We start from the raw sequence: 12,702 nt of genomic DNA on the forward strand, positions 1-12,702 counted from the left end.
TACAGTACAGTACAGTACACTACAGTACACTACACTACACACTACAGTACAGTACACTACACTACACAATACACTACACACTACACAACAGTACACTACACTACACTACAGTATACTACACTACACACTACACTACACTACACATTACACTACACTACAGTACAGTACACTACACTACAGTACAATACACTACACACTACACTACACAACACACTACAGTACACTACAGTACACTACACTACAGTACAATACACTACACACTACACTACACTGCACTACACACTACAGTACAGTACACTACACTACACAATACAGTACAGTACAGTACACTACAGTACACTACACTACACACTACAGTACAGTACACTACACTACACAATACACTACACACTACACAACAGTACACTACACTACAGTACACTACACTACAGTACAATACACTACACACTACACTACACAACACACTACAGTACACTACAGTACACTACACTACAGTACAATACACTACACACTACACTACACTGCACTACACACTACACTACAGTACACTACACTACACACTACAGTACAGTACACTACACTACACAATACACTACACACTACACAACAGTACACTACACTACACTACAGTATACTACACTACACTACACACTACAGTACAGTACACTACACATTACACTAAACACTACACTACACATTACACTACAGTACACTACACTACACTACAGTACACTACACTACACTACAACACAGTACACTACACTACAGTACAATACACTACACACTACAATACACTACAGTACACTACACTACAGTACAATACACTACAGTACAATACACTACACACTACAATACACTACAGTACAATACACTACACACTACACTACACACTACAGTACAGTACACTACACATTACACTACAGTACACTACACTACAGTACACTACACTACAGTACACTACACTACACTACACTACACACTACACTACACTACAGTACACTACACATTACACTACAGTACAATACACTACACTACACTACAGTACACTACACTACAGTACACTACACTACAGTACACTACACTACACACTACAATACACTACAGTACACTACACTACAGTACACTACACTACAGTACACTACACTACACACTACACTACACTACACTACACTACAGTACACTACACACTAGTACACTACACACTACACTACAGTACAATACACTACACTACACTACAGTACACTACAGTACACTAAACTACAGTACACTACATGACACACTACAATACACTACAGCAGACTACACACTACACTACAGTACACTACACTACAGTACACTACACTACACACTACAGTACAATACACTACACTACGCATTACACTACAGTACACTACAGTACAGTACACTACACTACACTAAACTACACTACACTACACAATACACTACACACTACACAACAGTACAGTACACTACACTACAGTACAGTACAGTACAGTAAACTACACTACACTACACACTACAGTACAGTACACTACACTACACATTAAACTACAGTACACTACAGTACACTACAGTACACTACAGTACACTACACTACACATTAAACTACAGTACACTACAGTACACTACAGTACACTACAGTACAGTACACTACAGTACACTACGCTACACTAGAGTACACTACACTACACTACACTACACACTACAGTAGAGTACACTACACTACACATTACACTACAGTACACTACACTACACTACACATTACACTACAGTACACTACACTACAGTACACTACGGTACACTACACTACACACTACAATACACTACAGTAAACTACACACTACACTACAGTACACTACACTACAGTACACTACACTACAGAACACTACAGTACAGTACACTACACTACAGTACACACTACAATACACTACAGTAAACTACACTAAACAATACATTACACACTACACAACAGTACAATACACTACACACTACACTACACTACACTACACTACACTACACTACACTACACAATACACTACACACTACACAACAGTACAGTACACTACACTACAGTACCCTACACTACACAATACACTACACACTACACTACAGTACAGTACACTACACTACACTAAACTACACTACACAATACACTACACACTACACTACAGTACAGTACACTACACTAAACTACACTACACAATACACTACACACTACACAACAGTACAGTACACTACACTACAGTACCCTACACTACACAATACACTACACACTACACAACAGTACAGTACACTACACTACAGTACCCTACACTACACAATACACTACACACTACACTACACTACAGTACACTACACTACACTACATACTACAGTACAGTACACTACACAATACACTACACTACACATTACACTACACTACAGTACAGTACACTACACTACAGTACAATACACTACACACTACACTACACTACACACTACAGTACACTACAGTACACTACACTACAGTACACTACACTACACTACAGTACAATACACTACACACTACACTACACTGCACTACACACTACAGTACAGTACACTACACTACACAATACAGTACAGTACAGTACACTACAGTACACTACACTACACACTACAGTACAGTACACTACACTACACAATACACTACACACTACACAACAGTACACTACACTACACTACAGTATACTACACTACACTACACACTACAGTACAGTACACTACACATTACACTAAACACTACACAACAGTACAGTACACTACACTACACTACACATTACACTACAGTACAATACACCAAACAGTACACTACAATACAGTACACTACACACTACAGTAAAGTACGGTACACTACACTACACTAAACTACACAATACACTACACACTACACAACAGTACAGTACACTACACTACACACTACAGTACAGTACAGTACACTACACATTACACTACAGTACACTACAGTACAGTACAATACACTACACACTACACTACACTACACAATACACTACACACTACACAACAGCACACTACACTACACTACACTACACAATACACTACACTACAGTACACTACACTACACACTACAGTACAGTACACTACACTACACACTACACTACAGTACAGTAGACTACAGTACACTACACTACACAATACACTACACACTACACAACACTACAGTACACTACACTACACTACACACTACAGTACAGTACAATACACTACATTACAATACACTACACACTACACTACAGTACACTACACTACAGTACACCACACTACACAATACACTACACAGTACACTACAGTAAACTACACTACACTACGAACTACACTACAGTACACTACACTACACTACAGCACACTACACTACACTACACTACAGTACACTACACTACAGTACACTACACTACAATACAGTACCATACACTACACACTACACTACACTACACAATACACTACACACTACACTACACTACAGTAAACTACACTACACTACACTACACACTACACTACATTACACTACAATACAAACTACACTACAGTACACTACACTACACTGCACTACAGTACACTACACACTACACAACACACTACACTACACAACACACTACACTACAGTACACTACACTACACACTACACTAGAGTACACTACACAACACACTACACTACAGTACACTACAATACAGAACACTACACTACAGAACACTACACTACACAATACACTACACACTACAGTACACTACAATACACCACACTACAGTAAACTACACTACACTATAGTACACTACACTACAGTACAATACACTACACACTACACTACAGTACACTACACTACACTACAGTACACTACACTACACACTATACTACACTACACAATACACTACACACTACACTACAGTACAGTACACTACAGTAAACTACACTACACTACATTACACTACACTACACACTACACTACAGTACACTACACTACACTGCACTACAGTACACTACACTACACAACACACTACACAACACACTACACTACAGTACACTACACTACACACTACACTAGAGTACACTACACAACACACTACACTACAGTACACTACAATACAGTACACTACACTACAGAACACTACACTACACACTACACTACACACTACAGTACACTACACTACACACTACACACTACAGTACACTACACTACACACTACACTAGAGTACACTACACAACACACTACACTCCAGTACACTACAATACAGTACACTACACTACAGAACACTACACTACACACTACAGTACAGTACAATACACTACACACTAGACTAGAGTACACTACACACTACACTGCACACTACACTACAGTACACTACACTACACTACACACTATACTACACTACACAATACACTACACACTACACTACAGTACAGTACACTACAGTAAACTACACTACACTACATTACACTACACTACACTGCACTACAGTACACTACACTACACTACACTACAAACTACACTACAGTACACTACACTACACACTACACTACAGTACACTACACTACACACTACACTACAGTACACTACACACTACACTACAGTACACTACACACTACACTACAGTACACTACACTACACACTACAGTACAGTACACTACACTACACTACACTACACTACAGTACACTACACTACAGTACACTACACTACAGTACAGTACAGTACACTACAGTACACTACAGTACACTACACTACAGTACACTACAGTACAGTACACTACACTACAGTACAGTACACTACACTACACTACACTACAGTACACTACACTACAGTACACTACAGTACAGTACACTACACTACAGTACAGTACACTACACTACAGTACACTACAGTACACTACACTACAGTACACTACAGTACACTACACTACAGTACACTACAGTACAGTACACTACACTACAGTACACTACAGTACAGTACACTACAGTACACTACACTACACTACAGTACAGTACACTACAGTACAGTACAGTACAGTACAGTACAGTACACTACAGTCCAGTACACTACACTACACTACAGTACAGTACACTACAGTACACTACACTACACTACACTACAGTACAGTACACTACACTACACTACAGTACAGTACAGTACAGTACAGTACACTACACTACAGTACACTACAGTACAGTACACTACAGTACACTACACTACACTACACTACACTACAGTACAGTACACTACAGTACAGTACACTACAGTACAGTACAGTACAGTACACTACACTACAGTACACTACACTACAGTACACTACACTACACTACAGTACACTACACTACAGTACACTACAGTACACTACACTACAGTACAGTACACTACACTACACTACACTACAGTACACTACACTACAGTACACTACAGTACAGTACACTACAGTACACTACACTACAGTACAGTACAGTACACTACACTACACTACAGTACACTACACTACAGTACACTACAGTACAGTACACTACACTACAGTACACTACACTACAGTACAGTACACTACACTACAGTACACTACACTACACTACACTACAGTACACTACACTACAGTACACTACAGTACACTACACTACAGTACAGTACACTACAGTACACTACACTACAGTACAGTACACTACACTACAGTACACTACACTACACTACAGTACACTACAGTACAGTACACTACAGTACACTACACTACAGTACACTACACTACACTACACTACAGTACACTACACTACAGTACACTACACTACACTACAGTACACTACAGTACAGTACACTACACTACAGTACACTACAGTACAGTACACTACAGTACACTACACTACACTACAGTACAGTACAGTACACTACAGTACAGTACACTACAGTACAGTACAGTACAGTACAGTACACTACAGTCCAGTACACTACACTACACTACACTACAGTACAGTACACTACAGTACACTACACTACAGTACACTACAGTACAGTACACTACACTACAGTACAGTACACTACACTACACTACACTACAGTACAGTACACTACACTACAGTACACTACAGTACAGTACACTACAGTACACTACACTACACTACACTACAGTACAGTACAGTACACTACAGTACAGTACACTACAGTACAGTACAGTACAGTACAGTACACTACAGTCCAGTACACTACACTACACTACAGTATAGTACACTACACTACACTACACTACAGTACACTACACTACAATACACTACACTACAGTACACTACACTACACTACAATACACTACAGTACAGTACAGTACACTACAGTACAGTACACTACACTACAGTACAGTACACTACACTACAGTACACTACACTACAGTACAGTACACTACACTACAGTACACTACACTACAGTACAGTACAGTACACTACACTACAGTACACTACACTACACTACAATACACTACAGTACAGTACAGTACACTACACTACAGTACAGTACACTACACTACACTACAGTACAGTACACTACACTACAGTACACTACAGTACAGTACAGTACAGTACAGTACACTACAGTACACTACACTACAGTACAGTACACTACAGTACAGTACACTGCACTACAGTACACTACACTACAATACAGTACACTACACTACACTACAGTACAGTACACTACAGTACAGTACACTACACTACACTACACTACAGTACAGTACACTACAGTACAGTACAGTACACTACACTACAGTACACTACACTACACTACAGTACACTACACTACACTACACTACAGTACAGTACACTACACTACACTACAGTACACTACAGTACAGTACACTACACTACACTACAGTACACTACAGTACAGTACAGTACACTACAGTACACTACACTACAGTACACTACACTACAGTACAGTACAGTACAGTACACTACAGTACAGTACACTACACTACAGTACAGTACAGTACACTACAGTACAGTACAGTACAGTACACTACACTACACTACAGTACACTACAGTACAGTACACTACAGTACACTACAGTACAGTACACTACAGTACACTACACTACAGTACAGTACAGTACACTACAGTACACTACAGTACAGTACAGTACACTACAGTACAGTACAGTACAGTACACTACAGTACAGTTCACTACAGTACAGTACACTACACTACAGTACACTACACTACAGTACACTACAGTACACTACACTACAGTACACTACACTACACTACACTACAGTACACTACACTACACTACAGTACACTACACTACACTACACTACAGTACAGTACACTACACTACACTACAGTACACTACAGTACAGTACACTACACTACACTACACTACAGTACACTACAGTACAGTACAGTACACTACAGTACACTACACTACAGTACACTACACTACAGTACAGTACAGTACAGTACACTACAGTACAGTACACTACACTACAGTACAGTACAGTACACTACAGTACAGTACAGTACAGTACACTACACTACACTACAGTACACTACAGTACAGTACACTACAGTACACTACAGTACAGTACACTACAGTACAGTACACTACAGTACACTACACTACAGTACAGTACAGTACACTACAGTACAGTACACTACACTACAGTACACTACAGTACAGTACAGTACACTACAGTACACTACAGTACAGTACAGTACAGTACACTACAGTACAGTTCACTACAGTACAGTACACTACACTACAGTACACTACACTACAGTACACTACAGTACACTACACTACAGTACAGTACACTACAGTACACTACACTACACTACAGTACAGTACACTACACTACAGTACACTACAGTACAGTACAGTACAGTACAGTACACTACAGTACAGTACAGTACAGTACACTACAGTACAGTACACTACACTACAGTACAGTACAGTACAGTACACTACAGTACAGTACAGTACACTACAGTACAGTTCACTACAGTACAGTACAGTACACTACACTACAGTACACTACACTACACTACAGTACACTACACTACAGTACACTACAGTACACTACACTACAGTACACTACACTACAGTACAGTACAGTACACTACACTACAGTACACTACACTACAGTACACTACAGTACACTACACTACAGTACAGTACAGTACACTACACTACAGTACACTACACTACAGTACAGTACAGTACACTACACTACAGTACACTACAGTACAGTACAGTACAGTACAGTACACTACAGTACAGTACAGTACAGTACACTACAGTACAGTACACTACACTACAGTACAGTACAGTACAGTACACTACAGTACACTACAGTACAGTACAGTACACTACAGTACAGTTCACTACAGTACAGTACAGTACAGTACACTACACTACAGTACACTACACTACACTACAGTACACTACACTACAGTACACTACACTACAGTACACTACAGTACACTACACTACAGTACAGTACAGTACACTACACTACAGTACACTACACTACAGTACAGTACAGTACACTACAGTACACTACACTACAGTACACTACAGTACAGTACAGTACAGTACAGTACACTACAGTACAGTACAGTACAGTACACTACAGTACAGTACACTACACTACAGTACAGTACAGTACAGTACACTACAGTACACTACAGTACAGTACAGTACACTACAGTACAGTTCACTACAGTACAGTACAGTACAGTACACTACACTACAGTACACTACACTACACTACAGTACACTACACTACAGTACACTACACTACAGTACACTACAGTACACTACACTACAGTACACTACACTACAGTACAGTACAGTACACTACACTACAGTACACTACACTACAGTACAGTACACTACACTACAGTACACTACACTACACTACAGTACACTACACTACAGTACACTACACTACACTACACTACAGTACAGTACAGTACACTACACTACAGTACAGTACACTACAGTACACTACACTACACTACAGTACACTACACTACAGTACACTACAGTACAGTACACTACAGTACACTACACTACAGTACACTACAGTACAGTACACTACACTACAGTACAGTACACTACACTACACTACACTACAGTACACTACACTACAGTACACTACACTACACTACACTACAGTACAGTACACTACAGTACAGTACAGTACACTACACTACACTACACTACAGTACAGTACACTACACTACAGTACACTACACTACAGTACAGTACACTACAGTACAGTACACTACACTACACTACACTACAGTACACTACACTACAGTACAGTACACTACACTACAGTACAGTACACTACACTACACTACACTACACTACAGTACAGTACACTACAGTACAGTACACTACAGTACAGTACACTACAGTACACTACACTACACTACAGTACAGTACACTACACTACACTACAGTACACTACACTACAGTACAGTACACTACACTACAGTACAGTACAGTACACTACACTACAGTACAGTACACTACACTACAGTACAGTACACTACACTACACTACAGTACAGTACACTACACTACAGTACACTACACTACAGTACACTACACTACACTACAGTACAGTACAGTACACTACACTACAGTACACTACACTACAGTACACTGCATTATTTTAAATGATTTATGGGTGGGTGCACAAATAACTGTATTATTTTACAGATGATGGATGGGTGGAATGATGACTACATGTATCACATGCTATTGTAACAAATGATGGATTAAATCATGGCTAGACAAATAAGTGGGTGAATAGATACCATAGTATTTCTGATGGTGTAGTAGCTGTAGAGAGAGGAATAACAAATAGATAAATATGGAGGCAAATAGATGAAGGGATGAAGGGATGGAGTTATGGATGAAGTATCTGACTCTTCTCTTTCTCTCTCTTTGTGTTTTATAGCTACAGAAAGAGACCCAGTCTCAGTGCTGCTGTCTGCTGCTGGTGTCTGAGGATAACCATCAACTATTCTGTCAGGTACACACACACACACACACACATTCACTCTCACACACACACTCACTCACACACTCACACACACACACACACACTCACTCACACACTCACTCACTCACACACTCACACACACACACACTCACTCACACACTCACACACTCACACACACACACACTCACTCACACACTCACACACACACACACACACACACTCACTCACTCACTCACTCACTCACTCACTCACTCACTCACTCACACACACACACACACATACACACACACACTCACACACACACACTCTCCCACACACTCACTCACTCATTCACACACACACACACACACGTATACACACACACACTCACTCACACACACACACACACTCACACACACACACATTGTGTCTCACTGATGTGTGTGTTTATGACAGGTGGTTGGAGATAAAGTTCTAGAAGAAGAGATCAGTTTTCCTGTAAGTTTATTTATAATATATACGAGAGATGGATGATAATAACTATGTTAACTCTGTGTGTGTGTGTGTGACTTAATGCTGTTGTTGTTCTTTTTGCCCAGCTGATGTTCGGACGATTTGGGCAGGTGGTGGAGAAAAAGAAATCCATCACCTTGCAGGATGTTAGCCAGGTGACCCACACTCTCTCACACACACACACACACACACACACATCTGTCTGTGACTCGGCTCTAATAGAGGACAAGATGTGTTTACTCTCCCAACCAAGGCTTGGATCTCCAACACCAACTAATTATCACACACATGAACACACAGATAATTTTGCTAAATTGGCACACATTCAGTACCATCTTATTTCCAGATGAATGAAACTGGCAGGGATTTATAGTTGTCTCACTCGCTTCATCACACACAACATGAATGAAAATTATTTTGGATTTGTCATCTGTAATTTGTGTGTTTGTCTGTGTGTGTGTGTGTTTGTGTGTGTGTGTGTGTGTGTAAATGAAAATGAATAGTGCATGGAAGCATTTAATTGGTTGGTCTGTATTGATGAACAACATTTTCTGTTATTACATCAGCTCTGTTTGCTGAAGATAAATTGAACTTCAATTCGGTTTAGTTTATTTTCGTTCAGCCTAATTTCTTATATACTAGACAGTAACAATACAGATTCCCTGGAAGAGTTTTGAGTGTTTCCTTGTTGCCCCTGCTTTGGACGAAGGTCTGTATATAAAACAACTGATTTGAATTCTAAAATCTAACAGCATTACTGTTTGTTTGTTTGTTTACATATTTATTGGAAAAAGTGGATGATGGATATAAAATGTCTCCTCAATCTGTCTTTACAATGAAATGGCATGTAACAAATATGACACTAAACACGTTTTACTACATGCGATGAAACCCTGTTTAATGAAGCCCAAGTACAGCTCCCACTCTTCCTGACAGACACACAAACAAACTAGTCATAAACAAGAGTAGGCAGTTCCTTAGCTTATACTCTCTCCTTGTTTAGACTGGCAGCACAGCAGAATGTCTGAGAACAGAGCAGCTGGTGACTAAAAAATTCAGCATAGAAACATCAGTGATGCTGTGATGTTGTAGCTAGCCGAACATATAATACAGGATATATGATATAGAATAAAATTGTTGGTCCTCTGTAAGACTTTTTTTTTCTAACTCTATTGTGATGATAGATATACATACATGATATACGTACTGCTTATTTTAATTCAGCTAATGATGACACTAGTAGAGGTGATGTACAGTATGTATAATTAACATTTTAAAACATTATCTGTATTTGTTTTTAATTTAGAAATAATTCTTTAGATTCTTACGAAGTGCACTTAGTCTGAAAAAGTACTTTGGCCTAAGGTGTATGTTTTTCTTTATAAACCTAATTATTTTAGTTGCTCTGCTGAGTGATATGCAGATGATCATATTGTGATCATATTGTGGATTTTTCTCCAACAAAAAAGACATGATATGGTATTTTTGGCAGATCGCGAAGTCCTATACAACCCAGATATGAGAAGTTTTCAGACGGACAGGTATTATGGTGTGAGATACTAGAGCGTGATGGCAAAGCCTGGAGGAGAAGCCACGATTACTCAGCCTCTTATTTCAGAAAAGAGACAGCACTGGTAATACTGTGTTTAACACCATCTCTGGGGATGCAGGGATATGAGAGTTCCCTTCCATGTGCTCTTATCCTGTCTCGTCAGAGGGCCGCAGGGAATGAGGCCTGCTGCCTGGTGCTCATATTAACAGGACAAAAATTTAAATAAAAAAAAAAAAGCATTTAAAATAAGAAAGTTTGCAGCAGCACTTGACAGTATGAGGAGGAAAACAAGGCAGAAACGCTACATCTGAGCTCTTTACCTGATCTTTTAGCCATATTCCTGTTCTGAATGTAAAAGTTTGCCCCTATCTCTGGTCTCTGGGTGTGTGTGGAGGGGTTGGTACACTTTTATTAAAATATTTTACAGCAGCCGGCAGTGTGTAAGCCGAGTATACATCACCCAGTGCAACGTCAGAAGTACTTCATCAGCCAATGTCTGGACTGAGAGAGTGGCATCTGTGACATCTCTTTTTTCTTGTTCTTTCTCCTCCAATTGTGGAAAATCAACTAATTTTATCCAGTAGCATGTTTTTGTCTTTCTTTGTTTCCTCATGCAAGTTTACTTTTAATTATAAGTGAAACAGC

General features: G+C 39.3%; 1 protein-coding gene across 8 annotated transcripts in view; it reads left to right on the top strand.

The window, feature by feature from the left end:
- The window catches only part of LOC131367872 (cGMP-dependent 3',5'-cyclic phosphodiesterase), a 221,786-nt gene that overhangs the window by 170,271 nt on the left and 38,813 nt on the right, over positions 1-12,702 (top strand). For all 8 annotated transcript variants that reach the window (XM_058413487.1, XM_058413479.1, XM_058413485.1 and 5 more), the window contains 3 exons: positions 9,969-10,043; positions 10,449-10,490; positions 10,592-10,660. In XM_058413487.1, the coding sequence (XP_058269470.1) occupies positions 9,969-10,043; positions 10,449-10,490; positions 10,592-10,660 (186 nt within the window). The remainder of the gene's footprint in view (positions 1-9,968; positions 10,044-10,448; positions 10,491-10,591; positions 10,661-12,702) is intronic.

This window comes from Hemibagrus wyckioides, linkage group LG17, assembly GCF_019097595.1.
Source record: "Hemibagrus wyckioides isolate EC202008001 linkage group LG17, SWU_Hwy_1.0, whole genome shotgun sequence".
NCBI classification, from domain to species: domain Eukaryota; kingdom Metazoa; phylum Chordata; class Actinopteri; order Siluriformes; family Bagridae; genus Hemibagrus; species Hemibagrus wyckioides.